The following is a 19,461-nucleotide window of genomic DNA, read 5'->3' on the forward strand; positions in this document are numbered from 1 at the left end:
GGTGAGGTGAATCTTCTCAGTGGATGGACCTCTTCCTTTTCTTTCAACAAAATTGTTGACCAGAGTTCTCTTAAAAGTAGCAGAGTAGCTATAGGCAATCTGGGAAGAATATATATATTTTTGTGGTACTGAGAAGAGAGTGATCTGATTCTAAGAACAGCTGGGCAAGACTCAGAGCCCCAGCTCAGAATATCCCATAACTCTTCATCTCCAGAACAAGGCCTGGACTTCTGTGGTTCAGACCCATCTCTAGTAAGACAGCCTGATCCAATTTCCATTAAAATCAATGAGAATCTTTCCATTGACCTCTGTGGGAGTTGGATGAGACCCATAATGGCCAGTCTAACAAAGAATCACATGAGGTGCAGCTTGCTGCAGACAAAATATCCTGCTTACCTTGAGAAGTTATTTCCTTGAGCCAAAAGGAAATAATAGAAAGAAGGAATTAACCATATGTTATTGATATATGAGGTTTGTCATTGGTCAGGCAGGAAAGTGAGAAGTCTTTTCAGCCCAGGGTTAGTGTCTGCAATGAGAAGTGTCAGGGTGAATTGCTGAAGGCTGATGGGATTGAAAAAGGGAAGCAGGGAAAAGATGAAATATGGAAAGGGTGAAGTATCATGAACCCTGGATAAAAGGGAAAAGAGGATGACTAAGCCATCCCAGTTCAAAAGAAAGGAAATCTCTGGACTTCAATTGATTTGTAGCACTAATCAGATTTCCTCCCATTTTCCCACTTAAGCATTTTAGGTACTGTTAATTTAGATTCATTAATCTTGAACAGCCTGTAGCAGCTGCTCAGCAACTGGCCAAACAACTGTCTAGAGAAAGCTCCAATCTGTGAATTTGCACACCACTCTGATTAAATACTGTCCATAATTCAACAAGAAATTGTCTATTTCCCTGCATCATAGCTAATGTAATAGCTGCTTGTTGTTGCAGCCTTGACCTTCTCTTTTATGGTGGGCAACCATTTTTTTGGGGAGGAGGATGCTGTAGAAAAAAAAGACAAACTTTTGCTAGCTTATTATTCACAACTTCTTAGTGACTATGCTTTATTTTTGACATGACACATGGCACAACTGCTTGCCTGACGGAAACACTTCTGCGTCCCATTTGGTTATTGATCCTACATCTTCAAAAGTCTGTGACTCTTATGGAGGTTTGGCAGGTTCAGTTCCTTCATCCCCCCGCCCCCTCAGCTGCAGCATGACAACACTTGTCAGTGCACAAGTGGTGGCTGTTGGCTTGGACATTAGATATGGATCTGGAAAGATTACAGAATTTTGCAATAAATTCATCATGATCAAGCAGTAACGGTTAAAGCATTCATTATCCTCGCCAAAGGAATAAGAAAAAACAGGTCTTCACATTTCTGATATCCTGTTGCATCAATGAACAGGCTGCAACAAGCAGAGAAAGTGTGAGCATGTGCTTCAAGGTCTTTTCAGTTGCTATGGTACAGTTTCTTATGGAAAAATCCTTGTTCTGTATGGTGTTTTTCCTGCCTCATTTGGGGATGGCAGAATCGTTCCTTGTGTCACCTGAGAAACCGGGATGTCAGTTTCCACCTATTGGTGAGAAAGAAACTGATCAACAGCAGAATTCAACTGAAAATCTCCTTGGGTAGAACTTTCTGCTTTTGAGGCCAATGGGAATGTTATACCAGAGTGGAAGGATGGTTTTGGCTGAGGTGCTGGATTGAAAATCAGGAGATCTGGCTTCAATTCCTGGGTCTACCACAGATTTCCTGTGTGACCTTGGGCAAGGCATTTAACCTCTACATGCCTCAGTTCCCCATCTGTAAAATGGGAACAATATATCTTCCTTCCCTCATCCTTTGTCTTGTCCATTCAGCCCTGATTCAACAATTTGTTGCATGCAGGCTCAACAATCTGCCAGAGGGCAAAGGACTGCAGGATCAGGGCCTTAGCTTTTAAGCTCTTTGAGGCAGGAACTACCTGTTAGTATACGTGAGTACAATGCCTAGCACAATGAGGCCCAGATCTTGGTTGGAGCTTCAAGGTGCCAATATAATGCAAACAAGAAGTAATAAATAATAAAGAATTGTGCTTTCCTCTCCTTTTAAGGAAAAGAATGCCAACACAGACAAGAAGGAAAAACCCCAGCAATACTGAATAGTCAAGCACAAGAAAATATATTTGCCTCTTATAGGATAAGTGTAATCTATTTTTCTCATAGAGTGTACCAAATATATTGCACAGAGACTCAATATAAATACTGCGTGATAGAGTTATAATAGTGGTAAAAGTAACTGGAGGGAAGGCATTTTCATTATGAGCCCTGATTTCAGGGATTAATTAAGAACATTTATATTTTGGGCTGACATTTCTCCTGCTGTAATTTCCCACCCCAATCCAAATGTAAGTTATTTGTTGTTTGGTTTGGTTTATTTTGAAAGTGTGGTAAAATTCCATCTTGTCATTTTTTATTTATTGTAATGTAAAAAACAATAGTTATAGCATTTTTTGCTATCAGATAACTCAAAATTAGTTTCCTTAAAACGTCAAACTTGCCACAAGCTTAGGTTATGACAATGGCAGATGCCTTATCTGAAGAAATTTAGTTTGAAGATAATAAATGTATAAGCACTTAAAAAAGAAGGTAAAAAAGACTACCTTCTAACAACATTCTGGGATGCAGAGAGTTAACCCAGATATGTGTAAACACAATGAGAAGTCCTTGTGGCAACTTAGAGACTAACAAATTTATTTGGGCATAAGCTTCATGGGCTATAACCCACTTCATCAGATGCATGGAGTGGAAAATACAGTAAGCAGGTATAAATATACAGCACATGAAAAGATGGGGAGTTGCCTTACCAAGTTGGAGGTCAGTGCTAATGAGGCCAATTCAATTAGCACTGACCCCCAAGTTAGTAAGGCAAATCCCATCTTTTCATGTGCTGTATATTTTTACCTGCTTACTGTATATTCCACACCATGCATCTGATGAAGTGGGTTATAGCCCACGAAAGCTTATGCCCAAATAAATTTGTTAGTTTCTAAGGTGCCACAAGGACTCCTCATTGTTTTTACTGATATAGACTAACACGGCTACCCCTCTGAAAACTGACACAATATGCAATGGTATGATTGCCCTCAGTGGACCAAATTCTCTGCTGGTTTAAATGGACACAGCTCCATCGACTTCAATGGAGTGTCATCCTTGAAAACCAAAAGATCTGGCCCAGTATGACATCACATGCAAATATATACAACCACATTTTTAATGGTTTCTCCTACCTCAACAAAAGAGCAAAGAAATTAAAGGAAAATAAGTGTAATAATGTGACATTAAAGAGACATTTTCTGCAGGGAAATATTGAGTTCAATTACACTTTTTGATTTTCTAGTTGAAAGAATCAAAACAAATTTTCATATTTGGAATCAACATTTCAAAATGAAATAAGATTTTTGGTTTAAAAGGGTGATTAAGAAGAAAGAAATCCATTTCGTAATATTTATTTGAAATGAAAATTTCATTTAAAAATGGTGACATTTCAATTTTGTTGAAAATGTCCAATTTCCATGCCAACATTTCCAATTTGAAATTTCTGGGAATTTTTTATTTCACAAAAATGGCCAATGTTTCGACTTTTGTTCTGCTTTGAAGTGGAAAGTAACTTTGAAATGTTGAAATTTCCCATGAAAGGAAAAGTTTGTGTTTTGAACAGCTTTACTTCTGTGCATTTAAAATCTCAGCTGTAACATATTATTAGCACACAGATTTGGGAAGAGGTTGTGCTAAATATGAAATAATACAGTAAAATCTAGATTATCCTAGTCCTAGATGAATACACAAGGAGAAAAGAAGATATAAGGAGCCTACTTCCTCTATCTCTTTGAATTTTTATGTAGGAACCAAGCACTCAAGGCTTCCAGCACACAAGGAGTGGGTGCCAAGCCTGAAAAAAGAAGCATGTAGGCAGATCTCTACACCAATATGGAGTTCCACGAACTTCAATCAGAATGAGTTTTTCTCAATTTTATCCAGCAATCACTACCTTTAGACTGCTAATAAGCAGAGAAAATTTCATCTCTAAAGAACTCTGTTTGGAAAATTACGTGCGACTGTAAAGGGGCTGGGAATGGAAGCCAGAACTCAGCATTAATTGTGCCAGGCATCAACAGCAAAAATTGTTAGCATGATTGGGTAAAAACAAGTGAAGGGCTTGAACCAAAACCCAAGATTTGGAATACATCTGAACGCTGATAGACTTTGTATCCACATCTGAACATTGTGACTCAAATCCATCTCCAGTGAAAATCTGTTATTCTCCACAAGTGAAAATGGAAGCAGTCAAAAAAACAGGCTTTGAAATTTAGCTTTGCATACTGGAAATATGTAATCAATATACGAGCATGGTCTTCCCTTTCACTGAGACAGTACATGCACCTGTTATTCCAATAAAATAACAGAACTTTGGTATGGAATAGTAACTTTTTGTGTTAATCCCTCTCTTTTGGCTTATGATGAAAACTGGCCTTATTGTTCCTCATTCAGTGTTGCCACTGTTTTTCATACACATTAATAAAACAAAGAAAATCTTGCAGCAGCTCTGATCTACATTTCTATTACTACTGCAAGTCATGAATATTTTCTGAAATCCCAGCTAATTAATTTAAGCATCTGAACCAATGATGTTCCCTTTGTTGTTAAGTTTCTCTTACTCCATGCCCCCTGAGCAGTCACCACTCTTTCCTCACAGACATCTCCTGTAGCATAGCTGTGGGGAGAGGGAAAATAATAATAATAAAAATAAAAAACCTGAAGAGCTTTTTGTTCCTCTGCTGTCCTGTACTTTATTGATCCTCGCATATTCCCCAAGATCAGAGACATTTTATAATCATGACCATAAATGAATGCCATCAGGGATTCAAGGGGACTTCCCTCTTTAATATTCAGAGAGACAATAAACTTCAGTTTAAAAGCTATAAAGCCATATCAACATGTGGTTGAAGCTACAGATAGAAGGCCATGCCACACTGACCTCCATTTCCCTTAATTGTGGCCAGAGTTCTGGCTCGGCAGAAAAGTGGCTAGAATTTCCTTCATAACCTGACCAGCGCATTCAATTATCTGGCTGTCAGGATGAAATGCAGGCGGGAAGGAAAGCAGCAAAGAGCAAATCGTTCCTGTGAAAGGCAATTAAAAAGACCTTTAATCAAACACTGCAGCTGTTAACAAGTCAGGTGATGTATCAAAAGCAATGGTAACTCTCCCAAATTCTTTTGCTTCTGAACCCCAAATTCTTCTGTCATACTATCAGGGAGGGTAGAAAGCTATTTAGTAACTTTAATTTCCTGAACTTTGGAGTGAGACAGCTGCAAAGTATTGCCTTAATTGGAGACATAATGATATGAAGAGTAAATGATCACTAGGCCTGCCCTTTTGTCTTTCTTATCTTCAATATCCTGCCTTTCCCCCACCCCCTCCTTCCTTCTCTTTGTCTTGAAGAGGAAAATTTGTACACATCATTGTCTCATAGGATGCCACTTACTGGAGCCTTTTCTAGTTATTGCTTGGATACGTGCAAATCATGTGCTTTTGTATTTTTCCTGTAGTTTCCCTATTGTCTGAGTGTGATTTATGTGTTTCAGCTTTGTGATGTCAGTCCAGTTTTGTCCCATCTAATGATTTTTATTAGTGATTGTGCCTAAAAGTTTATATTTATTATGACAATTGCCATGAACATTGGTCACCCGTAATAACATGCCAGTTGCCTTAGATAATACCTAGAGATCAAAATAATTCATTCTCTGAATATGCAGTATTAAAAGATATTCCTTATAGTAAAGCATGAGGAAATGGAGTGAATATTATTAACACAGAGGTAATAGTATCTATTTATCAAAGCTAATTGGTAAATTTTTAAGAGTCTCCACAGTATATAGTTTGTTCTTTATTTTCATTATTATGATAACTTATCATTTTAAGAGACTAGATGTATTAATTTCTCTGTATTTATGTACCATGTTATAAGCATAATTTTTTTAAAATTCACACATTATTAATATCAGATTTGTTTTTTTAAGTTTGCTTTACCGCCTTATTTCATGAGGGGAAAAATGGAGCTCTTGTCCTAGCTGAATCAAATCATGCTCTTCTGTGGATTATAATAATGGAATTATGTTGAATAAATCTCATCTGCCCAAAAAAGTAATTTTATTTATGGTCACCCTGCAATTTTCCCTATCTAAACAATATGTAAAGGGAATTTCAATAGTTCAGCTGCATCAGGCTGCAGAACTGCTCAGCTGCACAATACTAAATGACTCTTTAATTTATAAAAACTGATTCCAAATAATCTGTTGTCAGAGACAAGCAGAGTTGTCGCTGATCAGAGCTGCAAAGAAAACAGCACAAGCTCTTTTGGGCTGGAATGGGTTCAAGCAGGTTTTGATATATGACTTTCTTAGCATGATTAAATATGGTGTGTTTTTCAGACTATTAATATAATGTGCTCAGCTAGAAGTTCAGCTAGTGCCTGTAACTGTGATGTGACTTATGAGAATTTGCTAAAATTAAGACTACAGAGTAGTTCAGGATGGAGACTTGGAGGGGGTGACGGACCGTTCATGACTGTGGCCTGAGAATGTTCATATTAAAGTTTCTAAATCAAGGGGTATATTGTCTCCTTTTCCTCACCACAGAAGCCTGAGCTTGTAGAGGAGTGTTCAGTCTAAAATCTCCTCCTCTCTTGTATTTTAGACTGCATTTCCTCCAAAATAACTGTCCCTCTCCCTTCTCAATGAGGATGCAACATCTTAGGATGGAAAGAAGCTCATGCAGGAAGACATTTTGTTCTCAATACTCCTCTGATTTTTCTCTCTCTCTCTCATTGAGGAAAGTTTCAGGACACTCAGCCAACCTTTGTGTAGTCAGCTGAGGTTTTTTTCTCCTCCACTGGAGATCATGGAACAAGCAAACTGACAAAACTCAGCACTTGAGATGATTTAGCTGACAAAACACAGATTCTGACTTGTGTTTGTATATATTACATACACACACACAGGAAACTCGGATACAGCATAGCAAAATATTCCCTCAAAGACTTTTATGGCTGTTTGGAAGGGAATATACAGCTGATGAGGCCAAGAATTTACTGAGGGTGGGCATGATTTTGCAACAACCACCCTATTTATATGGTGCAAAATAAGTATCATATGCTTGGGCAAAGCCCCCTTCTCTAAACCACACAAAAAAGCACCAGTAAAATTCCAATGTTTCTGCACAAACTTACTTGGCATTATTAAAAACAACACCTAGTCCTTTTTTAAAAAAGAATTGTATACTTTTGATGCATCAAATTTGATTAATCTCCAACACATATTCAAGGCTTGAGATGACAAAGCTTCCATTAAACTGCTGCTTGTGCATTTTGTTCTGACACCATCCTATATGACTCTGTACATTGTGATTCTTCATGCATACAAAACAAGAAAGTTTACCAGCCCAGCATAGACTTCCCACTGCAGCACAGCATGTAGAGCAAATGTACAGAATGTTTCATGGGGTTAGATTTATTAAGAATTGCTGCACAAACCCCCAATATTGTAGGTTTATTTAACTCTGCAGTTCGCTATTTGAAATGTCCTATTTTATGCACCTTGGGCCTGATTCTAATCACACTGAAATCAGTGGAACAGACAGACTTCTGTTGATTTTAATGGGAAATCAGTTATGGATCAAGCCCTTGGAGAGAAGCCACTACTGCATGGAAAATTTGCAACTTCATTCTCTCTCTTTAATTCTAAAAGACCTGCCTTGGTTTGCATTATGTTTATTCACCAGCCTGGCCCAACTTCAGACTTCTCAAGAATACTGTGGCAAAAATGGGATAAATATAAAAATCATAAGCACAAAATCCTATACAAACTGGTAAGAAATATCCCCAGAAAGCATAACATTAGTTACAGAGATGGTTCCAGCTGGCAAACGAGTTGGCTCAGCTAGATAACACAAAAGACTTTTATTAGGTGGAAGAAGGTCACTTTCCAACAGAATAAGGATTGTCAGAAATAGCTGAATTAAAGTTATTTCTCAGTGTACGGCACTGTGATTTCCTACATCTGTGTGGAAAGAAGAAGTATGACATCTGCGTGATCTCCAGAGACAAAATGGCTCAGATACAAGCAAAGGGAAACATTCTCCTAGGGTGTGGGGGTGGGCACTTATACACAACCCTTTGAATTACATGGCTTGATGAGGATTAAGTCAAAGTTTCTATTTCACATCTACATGATAAAAACAACCAAAGGATACTAAGAATCCTTGGCCACGTGTTCTAAAATTACACTGAATGGCGCCATTCATCATTGAATACGTACATACAACTTTTCTTGCATCCACAGGCCAGGATTAACCACAAGGCCAAAGGAGGCATGGTCATAGGGTTGAGTTAACCATTAAGCCTTAGGGGCTAGTCCCAAAGCTCACCCTCATCCCTATCCTGCCAGTCTCACCTGGATAGTGCTATATTAGTTTGGCTTCACTATCTGCAGAGAAGGAGGAATATAGATCATAAGAACATTCATAATTATGTTACCTAGGGTTACAATAAAAAAGGACATAAACCTACATGCTTCATAGAATATACTAACCTTTATCAGTTGGGGGTTAGGAAGAAATTTTCTCTATGGGCAGGTTATTATATAAATGCTCTCTTTTGGTTTCTTGTGCCTTCTTTTGTAGCATCTGGTTGTGGATACTCTTAGGATACTGGAAGGACTACTGGTTTGATCCAGTAAGGCAATTTGTACATTCCTGTACTGTGTGGAGTCTACACAGCCAACTATACAGTGGATGAAATCAATGGGAGTTTTGACATGGACTTCAATGGGGTCAGCGTTTCATGTGCTGTCGCCTCTGGAGATGGCTCTTGGTCTGGTAGGTGCACTTTTTTACTCTTGCACTGGGGTAAAAAGACCTTTTCTGCTTTGTATGGGATATTGCAGCAAGTCATGGAGAAAATTATTAGACGCACAATACAATCTCAGATTCCCCACAAAAGTAAGTCTAGAAAGACTTACATCATGTAGTAGTACTAAAAACAAAGGACAAATAGCACAGGCTTTTAACAGGTATATTACACAACAAGCGGGTGCTGTGTAAGCTTCCCCACAAAACTCTTTCAATGCAGCCCAGTCCTGGCCTGCAACCCCACTGCTGTTTCAGTCCCAAACTGCTCTTGAGCACAAACTGCCAATCATGGAAAAATGTGTTGCTTTTTTCTGATGTGAATGGGGATGAGAACAATGAACTCCTCTTGCATGGTTCAGCTGTTCATGTTATTTATTAAATGCAGGGATGGAATTCTTTTTGTTTCTTTTTGGTTGGTTGGTTGTTTCTTTTCTGTTCTTTGTTGCGCTATTTGGAACATGTCCTTTGGTTAATATTGTTTTCGGTTATTTTTTTATTAAGGCAGTCACGGGCCATCAGGCTTTGGGCACAAAAAATGAAAGCACATTATGTTTGCTGTTCAAAACTCTCTCTAAGAAGTCAAAATTACACATTGAATCCAAACACCACAATTTGGGAAAGATCACTCAAGAAAAAGATCTTGAACTATCATTGTGTATAGTTCTGAAAACATCCACTCAATGTGCAGTGGCAGTCAAAAAAGCGAACAGAATGTTGGGAATAATTAAGAAAGAGATATATAATATCATGTTGCCACTATATAAATCCTTGGTATGCCCACATCATGAAAACTGTGAGCACATGTGGATGTCCCATCTCAAAAAAACATACTGGAATTGGAAAAGGCTCAGAAAAGAGCAACAAAAATTATTAGGGTTATGGAATGGCTTCCATGTGAGGCAAGATTAATAAGACTGGGACTTTTCAGATGGAGAAAGTAAATAAGTGTTATTTACTCCTTCTCACAACACAAGAACTAGGGGTCACCAAATGAAATTAATAGGCAGCAGGTTTAAAACAAACAAAAGGAAGCATTTTTTTCACACAATGCACAGTCAGTCTGTGGAACTCTTTGCCAGAAGATGTTGTGAAAGCCGACTATAACAGGGTTGAAAAAAGAACTAGATAAGTTCATAGAGGATAGATCCATCAATGGCTATTAGCCAGGATGGACAAGGATGGTGTCCCTAGCCTCTGTTTGTCAGAAGCTGGGAATGGGTGACAGAGAATGGATCACTTGATGATTACCCATTCTGTTGATTCCCTCTGAAGCACCTGACATTGGCCACTGTTGGAAGACAGAATCCTGGGCTAGATGGACCTTTGGTCTGACCCAGTATGGCTGCTCTCATGTTCTTATAATACAGATTCGAAACACCCAAGTTTGAAAATAATTGGATCTGGAAGTTCAGGGGCAGCTCTAGCAATTTCGCTGCCCCAAGCACGGCAGCACGCCGCGGGGGGCGCTCTGGCGGTCGCCGGTCCCACAGCTCCAGTGGACCTCCTGCAGACGTGCCTGCGGAGGGTCCGCTGGTCCCGCGGCTCCGGTGGAGCATCCGCAGGCATGCCTGCGGGAGGTCCACCGGAGCCGTGGGACCAGCAGACCCTCCACAGGCATGCCTGCAGGAGGTCCACTGGAGCCGCCTGCTGCCCTCCCGGCGACAGGCAGGGCGCCCCCCGCGGCATGCCGCCCCAAGCACGCGCTTGGCGCGTTGGGGTCTGGAGCCGGCCCTGTGGAGGTTTGATAGAGATTAAAGTCCAGATACTCCATTCCTCCTTTTCAGTGCTGGGTTTAGGAAAGATTTTTAAAGTAGAAGGGTGGAGCAAAGCAGGTTTTAAGCCACCTTTACATTTCCTTAATTTGGATCCTGATCCCCAGATGCAACACAGAACAGCCCCATGGAGGCCTGTTCATTTGAATTTCACTGGGTCCTATTGTCTCACTGAATTATTGTCATTCAATGGGCTTTAGACTTCCAAGGGGCAGATTTTCAAAGGTGCTAACGAGATTTTCAAAAGCACCAAGCAGATTAGGCATCTCACTTCCATCAATTTCAACAGGAGTTTGGCATCAAATGTTGTTAAGTGCTTTTGAAAATCCCAGTAGCCACCTATCTACATCTTTAGGCACCTAAATTCTTTTGAAAACCTTGCTCTAATTGACTTTTGACAATGGGACTATAAAAATGTTTCTGTTGCATTTCACTAAGAAGTTAATGGGAATGTTGCTAGCTAGAGTCACTATAAAACCGTTCATCAACATAATGTAACAATTTAAGGCTGTGCCACAGAGACTTGATCTCAGTTATTTGCTATTTCTTTCCCCTGTAAGGGGTCTTGTACTTCAATTAAACTAACTCCCTAAGCATCTGCAGATAACACACTTCAGTCATTGTTGGCATCGGTGTTAACTAGAGACATGATCCAGTGAATGTTCACTTAATACAAAACCTGCATGTGTGGTGCCTTCATCCACATAATAGAAAAGTCATACACTGTCCACATATGGTGTGTCCTGTTATACACATGGCCACACACCTATACATACCTACCAACCCTAAATGGGAACTACTTATCTGGAAGACTGACTGTCTCTCCCTGTGCATTACAGCCACAACTGAGGTCAGCAGAAATGCCTGACTCATCTCAGAGAGAAGAGATGGCTTGTAGATTGATTGATTCTATGGCCAGAAGGAACCACTGTGATCACCTGGTCTCTCTTCTATACCACAGGCTATAGAACTTCCCCAAACTAATTCCTAGATTAGATCTTTTAGAAAAACATCCAAACTCAATTTAAAAATTGTCAGTGATGAAGAATCTACCATGACTCTTGGTAAATTGTTCCAGTGGTTAATTATTCTCATCATTAAAAATGTATGCCTTATTTGCAGTTTGAATTTGACTAGCTCCAACTCCCAGACACTGGCTCATGTTATATTTTTCTCTGCTAGATTGAAGAGCCCATTATTAAATATTTGTTCCCCATGTAGATACTTACAGACAGTAAACAAGTCACCCCTTAACTTTCTCATTGTTAAAATAAATAGATTGAGCTCTTTGAGTCTATCACTAAATGGTATATTTTCTATTCCTATAATAATTCTTGTGGCTCTTGTCTGAACCCTCTCCAATTTCTTAATATCCTTCTTGAATTGTGAGCACCTGAACTGGACACTGTATTCCAGCAGAGGTCACACCAATGCTAAATACAGAGAGGTGAAATAACCTCTCTACTCCTACTTGAAATTCCCTTGTTTATGCATCTCCGGATCTCATTAGCACCCAGTTTATCAAGCAAACCAGGTCACTCTGAATTAGTGACCTATTCTCTTCATTATTAACCACCCCCTCAATTTTTGTGTTACTTGCACACATTATCAGTGATGGTTTTCTGTTTTCTTCCAAGTCATTGCTAAAAATGTTAAATAGCACAGGGCAAAGAATCTATCCCTGCAGGAAACCTTTGGAACCAGATTGATGATGATTTTCCATTTACAGTAACATTGTGAGACCTATCAGTTAGCTAATATTTAATCCATTTAAGGTGTGCCATGATAATTTTATATCATTCTGATTTTTTAATCAAAATGTTGTACAGCACCAAATCAAATGCCTCACAGAAGTCTAAGTACATTATGTCAACACTATCATCTTTATTAACCAAACTTGCAGTATCATTAAAAAAAAGATATCAAGTTAGTTTGACAGGGCCCAATTTCTATATATCCATGTAGGTTTGCATTAATTACATTACTCTTCTTTGGTTCTTTATTAATTGAGCCCCATATCAGCTGCTCCATTATCTTACCCGGGATCAGTGTCAGATTGACAGGTCAATAATTAGCTGGGTCATCCCATTTAGCCTTTTTAAAAATTGGCACAACATTAGCTTTCTTACAGCCATCTGAGTCTTCCCCAGTTCTCCAAGACTTATTGAAAATCAACATTAATGGTCCAGTAAGGTCCACAGGGCGGTTCTTTTAAAACTCTTGGAGGCAAGTTATCCGGACGTGCTGATTTATAAATGTCTAACATTTCAGTAGCTTCTGTTTGAGGTCCTCCAGAGATACTAGTGATATAGAGTGTTATCATCACCATATGAGATTATGTAATCTGTTTTTCCACAAATACAGTACAGAAATATTTATTGAACTTTTCTGCATTATTATTGATAATTCTACCATTTCCATCTTTTTGTTCCTAATATATTTTAAAAACTCTTCTTATTGTCCTTAACTCTGCTGGCCATAAATTTATCCTTGTATCTCTTGGCTTTCCTTTTAAATTTTCAACAATTCCTAACTTCTGCTTTATATTCATTACTATCAACTTCCCCTTTCTTCCATATATATATATGAATGATAGTAATGAATACTCATTACACACACACACACACACACTTTTTAAAGCTGCCTTCACTTCCCCTCTACACCAGGACAGATTTTTAACCAGCACAGCTCTTTTACTGATTATGGAATTGTGAATTTTGGGCATCTAATAAAGTATTCATAAATGATCCCCAAATATCATTCACATTTTTCTGATTAAATTGTTCCTCCCGGTAGATTTGGCTCATAATTGTTTTCAGCTTTGTGAAACTGGCCCTATTAAAGCATCTAGTATATATATATATATATAACTAGTCTGGACTTTGTTCTGCTTGAACATTATAAATGTGACCAAGTCATGATCACTTGTACCTAAGCTACCATTAATTTTTAGTTCTGTGATCAGTTCCTCTTTACTTGTTAGGATAAGATCTAATATAGAATTCCCCCATGTTGGCTATAGCACTTTTTGAGTTAGGAAATTGTCATCTATAATATTTAGAAATTCCAAGGATGTTTTAGTATTGTCAGCATGAGAGCTCCAGCGTAAATCACTCAAACTGAAGCCCCCCATGATCTCACAGTTTTTTTTCACCCTACACTTTGTAGATAGGTGCATAAGGAACTGTTCATTCTGTTCACTAGTGTGATTTGGTGGTCTATAGCATACCAACTAGTACTCCATCTTGTGCTCTGTTAGGACATTGATCCATAAGCATTCAAGATCATTTTCTTCTGAGTTATCCGTGACTTGGAAACAGGTATTGCTATTTTGACTTAGAGTGCCACTCCCCCTGCCCCCCTTTTGACCACATGATCCTTCCTAAATAGGTTATAAATGATTGATTTGAACATTCCAATTTTGTGAATCATTCCACCAGGTTTCCATAATATCACATAGATTTAATTTATGCTCATAAATGAGCAATTCCAGTTCCTCTTGTTTGTTAGCCAGGCTTCTAGGATTTGTGCATAGTCAATTCAAGATTTTTTTTTCTTTTTGTCGTTTGGTTCCTTAATTAATTTTGGTCTTAACATCTTAATTTTGTGCTCACTGAGTTCTCAGATTGTCCCTCTTTTTACCCTTCCCTTTTGCTATTAGTTTAATCCCCATCTGACTGCTCTAGTCAGCCCGTCCCTGACGAGATCAGTCCCCCTTTTTCTGAGATGGAGGTCATCCAAACTATATAGCCCTCTCTCCCCAAAGAAGATGGACCAATGGTCCACAAAACCATAGCCCTGCACCCTACACCATTTACCTAGCCAGAATCTTCCAGAATCTTCTGCCTTCTGTCTTCCTTTGCTAGAGGGACAGGATGGATTTCAGAGAAGACAGCTTAGACATTCTTCTTCTTTAGTACTCTTCTGAGTTCCCTGAAGTCCTCTATTATCTGTGAGATATCCCATGATGTAGTGTCATTTGTGCTGATCTGAACCATCACCAATGGATCCTTGCCCTTTAACGTCAGAAGCCTATCTCATCTTAGAGCGGCATTTGGTGTCTTAGCTCCAGGAAGGCAGCACACCACCCTGTTGTCTGCCTGTCCCTAGCAGAATGTTCTTTTGATTCTTCTGAGTATTGAATATCCAGCAAGGATTGTCTGTCTACCTTGGATAGTTAGAGAACTTTTTGTGGGTAAACTTGATTTTTTTTTATAGGTTGACCCAAGCTGCCATCCACCCATGTGTCCCGTACATCTCTCAAGTCCCATGAACCTGCTGGATCTTGAGAGGTATCTTCCACAGCTCCCTGCTGAGGACCAGGTATTGATTTGCAACTTCTAGCTGTGTGGAATTTCTTCTACTTCTCTTTTGTCTGGTGGACACAATCTGCCTATCCTCAGTCGTCTCTAGCCATGTGACTGTGACCTTTGGTGGTTATGAACTGCCAGGCCACCTCTCTGACTTCCTCTATAACTGATTCCTTTGTGACCAGGTCCCTTCCTTCCTTGAACCTGGGGTACTGGTGTTTCCCAAACCTGGTTTGGAATTCTTCAGCTTCTCTGATTTGTAGTAGCTTCTCAACTTGCCCCTCCAAGCCAAGAATCTTTTCCTCCAGCACAACCACCATCTTGTACTTCATGCACAGGAAATCTCTTCTAGCATCAGGCAGGAAAGAACATCGCACATCCACTGCAGGTTATCACCACTATTCCATCGTTGGGCAAAATGATATCACACATAGCACAGAGTCTCTCACAATCCCTTTCTAAACTCCCACCAAAACTGTCCTGTTAGCTGCCTCTGTTTGTGGCTCTCAAGTTCACCTAGCAATTGATTTTCTATACCAAGTCTTCCCTGCTTAGTTCAGCTCAGCTTTGCCCCTCACCTCCAGGGAGTGAACCACCACTCAGAGACTTCAAACAGGTGGGCTGATTAACGCCCCAAGGCTAGAGTCTCATGGCCTTTAGGATGTTCTCTAAGGGGCCCTTCAGTTTTGAAACTCTCCCTTGCCAGTCCTAAGTAGAACTAGTTTATCGAATCAAGACATGCTGAAAGGCCCAGTCTTTTTTCCACGCTGCGAGAAAAACTGGGAGGGCTCTGGTAGAAGATCATAAATATCAGAAATATGTTTTAGCTGCTGGGCGATGATTTATGTTAATTACTGAGTGAAGAGAGTTCCTGGAATAGACTATGTATATAAATATATTTTTAAAATGTGTCAAGGAGTGCCTACATCAAAGTACTGAAACTCCTTTATAAAGAATGTGTACACAAACTGAAATTAATTAATTAATTACATCAGTTCTGTGGAGGAGTATAGCAGTATCATTCTGACCTAACTATTGTACTGTTATGGGCAACAAGAAACTGGAGCGATATCAATAAGATTAATTCATTAATTAATGTTTGCAAAATGCTTTGAAGGTGCAAACTATTTTGTAGGTGCTAGATAATTTTTTTTTCCTGGCAACGCTTTAAAAGTTACATTCCATTTTTTCTCTGACCCTCAGATTGCCCATAACTCAGGAGTGTATCCCAACCAAGCTTCATCTACATCCTGCCCTGGAATTTATTCACATTTTAGCTTAGTCTGGATTTCCTCCTGAGGACACTGTATAATTGCCTCTTGAAATCATTTTCCACAGGGAGCAGCACAGTCTCCTGTGTGGCCATGGGTATCAGTAGAGTCACTGGCCCAAATTCCATGTTGCAGTATAGCACAGAAGGCATAGTTCAGAAGAGTTCCTGTTTGGATTCTGGACTGATGCAGCACCTTGGCATATATCTCCACAGCTGCTAATGAGCTTTTCCATAGCTCACAATACCCAGAAGACTCTAGCCATTCCCCATCTCACTTCAATACTCCCCCTTACACACCTTTCTTTCCTTTCTACACTGGAGAAATTCTGATCCTTTCAAGGCCCATTTACTCCCTGTTGAGGTACAGAATCTGCCCCATTCATCTCAATATTAATCATCATATAGCATTAGGAACTTCATTTTCTTATAGGCATTTGTTTGACAAAAGACATGAAAACTCTGCATAGCTTGGGAACAATGTCACTTCTACTGTAACTGCGAGAAATACTAGTCTGTTTTAATCAACATTTGTTGTGAATTATTGTACTAGCAATCAATCATTTTCTCCAAGCTGATCTTTGGAACGCTTTTGCCTGAGACCAGGCACATCAAGCAAGCACAGACTTCTTAAACAGTGATGCAATAACTGATAATGAATTGGAGAGAATGTACTGTTTGATATAGTTATGAATCATTTTGGCTCCGAGTTTTTTTTATTTGTTTCTGACTCGCTTAACTTAAGATGTATTAGACTTTTTATGCCAAAAGAAAAATATCACATAGTTGAATTCATTATGTGTTGAAATGTAAACTATATATTTTGGAATTTATTCTTTTCTTATTTTACACTCATGTTCTCTGTGTCTACATATTATTTTTTTCCCTCAAGACCTGCATTTCCGGTTGAGCCAAAACTCCCACTGGGGCAAGGAATACAGAACAGTCTGCTCCTGCTCCCATTAACTTCTACAGGAGCAAGAATCACACCCTGGCTCTTAATAATTAAGTTCTTTTTATAAATTACATTTTTTCCTACAGATTTCACAGAGGGAATCTCCTTTTTAATCCACTTAAATTATTTTACAAAATGAACATCTCTTGAATTTCTCAGATACCATGGAGTTGGAGACGGATCATTTGGTCACTGTAACACAGTGTGAGTGTATAGTATTATTTGTCAGGTGCATGTCATTGATTTAGCTACATACTTTCAAGTCAGAATGCTATACTCATTTTTGACAGATCTGAATAGTCAAATAACTGAGGCAAATGGCCCAGTTCAATGGTGTCACTGAAGTTACACTTGTTTAACAGTTTTTCTGCCTGTTTTATTGATCCAATAGTGTCCCTGGCTAAGGCCCCAATTCAGAAAACCTCTTAAGCCCATCCATCCATTATTCCGCATTATGTATGCGCTTAACTTTAAGCATGTACTTGGGTGATTTGCTGAAGAGGGATGGTTTGCTTAATCAGAGCCTAATTGAACTGCCAAATTTACTAATGAAGTATCTACTTCAACTGCAGAAGTTGGCACTCTATATGCATTAGCCATTAGGCTGCACATTTCATGTTAGCTTGTTCCACACTGCTTTGCTAACCGAAATGCATACTTTCAGTTTGGATCTTTTTCTTTTAACAAACTTCCAAAAGCATGTTTCACAGGTTGAATTTTCATACAATAGGCTGTTCAAGCTACACAGTTCACAAATTAAGGACCAGAACTTGCAATGCTTTTTTTCATGTCAGTCGTCCCATTCACAACAGTGGCCATCCTGGTGTGAGTAAGCAGCAGTGATTTCCCTACACTTCCCCCTGAATTTCCCCAACACCCCCCGCCCAGTTTTGTGAACTAGTTACATGTCAATTTAGTGACTGTTTGGAAATTTGAATTGAAATTGAAATTTAAACATTAATACACACTTTAAAAGAATATACAGTGTATGATAAAATACGTGTATCTGAAAAAGTATAATAGATTTGAAAAGTATGAACATAGACTAGCTTCCTTATACAGCTGTTGTTTTTTATGACAATGTCAGTGCATTCATTTCGGTGATGTTGGCCAGCCTAATAATTTCAAATGATGATGATTTGTAAGCAAAGTCTAAATGAGCTCTCCCTGACAGCTAGTGATGGGCTGGGGGGAAAGGCTTTAGGACCAGATTGTATTTATATTCACACCTAATCTACCTAGGTATCCAGCAAACAGAGCTGCGTTGCCCCAGTGCTAGATTTTGGCTGGGGTTGGGTTACAAATCACTTGAATGCGGGGGGAGGGAGGGGGAGATGAAACGTTGTTGTTTTTATTGTATGAGTAAAGGGCTGTAGAACTGTACTTAGCCTGTGCTGATTGAGGGCATCAAGAGAGAGGGTGGGGACCTGTCCCTCTCCACTGTTTAAAGACAGAGCTGATTAGACTCCATAGATAGTCTTTGGTTCTGTTAAGTGACCACTACAGCTGAAAGCACTGATAATCAGGTGTAAGTGCTTAGTCCTGCTGTGGGTAGAGTGTTTTTGTGTAAGAGACAGCCCAGACTGCACTAGCAGCGAGGTTCCCCCACTGAGAGCTCAGCTGAAATCACTGAGAGCTGGGTGGAACCTCAAGAGACCAACTCGCAGAGGTCACAGTGGCAGGTGGCAGCAGAAGGTGACTGCGCAGGGCCATTGGCAACAGAGTAGTGGAGTGAACAGTGGCACAACAAACAGCCGTGGCAGAGTGAACAGTGAGCAGCTGGAGGAATGAGCAAGGTGCCTTCTTGCCCCCCAAATGGGAGATGTACTCATGTGAAAGCATCTCTGAACTCTGAGTCTCCACTGACCAAGGACAACACCGGTGAGTGGGGTGCAGTGGAGGGAAAAGTGAGGGGCACATTAAATAAACATTTGTTTGTTGGACTATATTTTAGTGACTTTGCTCCAGAATGCTAGATTTGGGACTGGGAATGGAAACTTATATAAATATGTTTCCTAGTAGGCCAAGATTTTTAAAATGCATTATTTGCCAAGGTTGTTATCTCACATCACTGCTATCTTGAGAGGTCATTATGTTGGGGGATTTCTATATTAAACATTTTTATTATTATAATTAATTTTTACATAAGAATGGTCATACTGGGTCAGACCAATGGTCCATCTAGCCCAGTATCCTGTCTTCCGACAG

At 39.4% G+C, this 19,461-nt stretch overlaps 1 protein-coding gene and 1 long non-coding RNA gene across 4 annotated transcripts in view; one reads left to right on the forward strand and one right to left on the reverse strand.

Moving 5' to 3' along the window:
* NTRK2 (neurotrophic receptor tyrosine kinase 2) overlaps nt 1-19,461 on the reverse strand; it is a 275,271-nt gene that overhangs the window by 86,946 nt on the left and 168,864 nt on the right. The window contains exon 14 of one of the 3 annotated variants that reach the window (XM_039543229.1): nt 1,059-1,571. The exons of the other annotated variants lie outside the window; for them this stretch is intronic. Within the exon in view, the coding sequence (XP_039399163.1) occupies nt 1,561-1,571 (11 nt within the window). The 3' untranslated portion in view covers nt 1,059-1,560. Of the gene's footprint in view, nt 1-1,058; nt 1,572-19,461 lie in introns of those variants that run through there. 3 annotated transcript variants of the gene reach the window in all.
* LOC120407554 overlaps nt 1-19,461 on the forward strand; it is a 58,677-nt gene that overhangs the window by 19,074 nt on the left and 20,142 nt on the right. The window contains exon 3 of the long non-coding RNA XR_005600105.1: nt 8,719-8,913. This is a non-coding gene — a long non-coding RNA (uncharacterized LOC120407554). The remainder of the gene's footprint in view (nt 1-8,718; nt 8,914-19,461) is intronic.

The sequence above is a fragment of the Mauremys reevesii genome, linkage group 6 (genome assembly GCF_016161935.1).
Source record: "Mauremys reevesii isolate NIE-2019 linkage group 6, ASM1616193v1, whole genome shotgun sequence".
NCBI lineage: Eukaryota > Metazoa > Chordata > Testudines > Geoemydidae > Mauremys > Mauremys reevesii.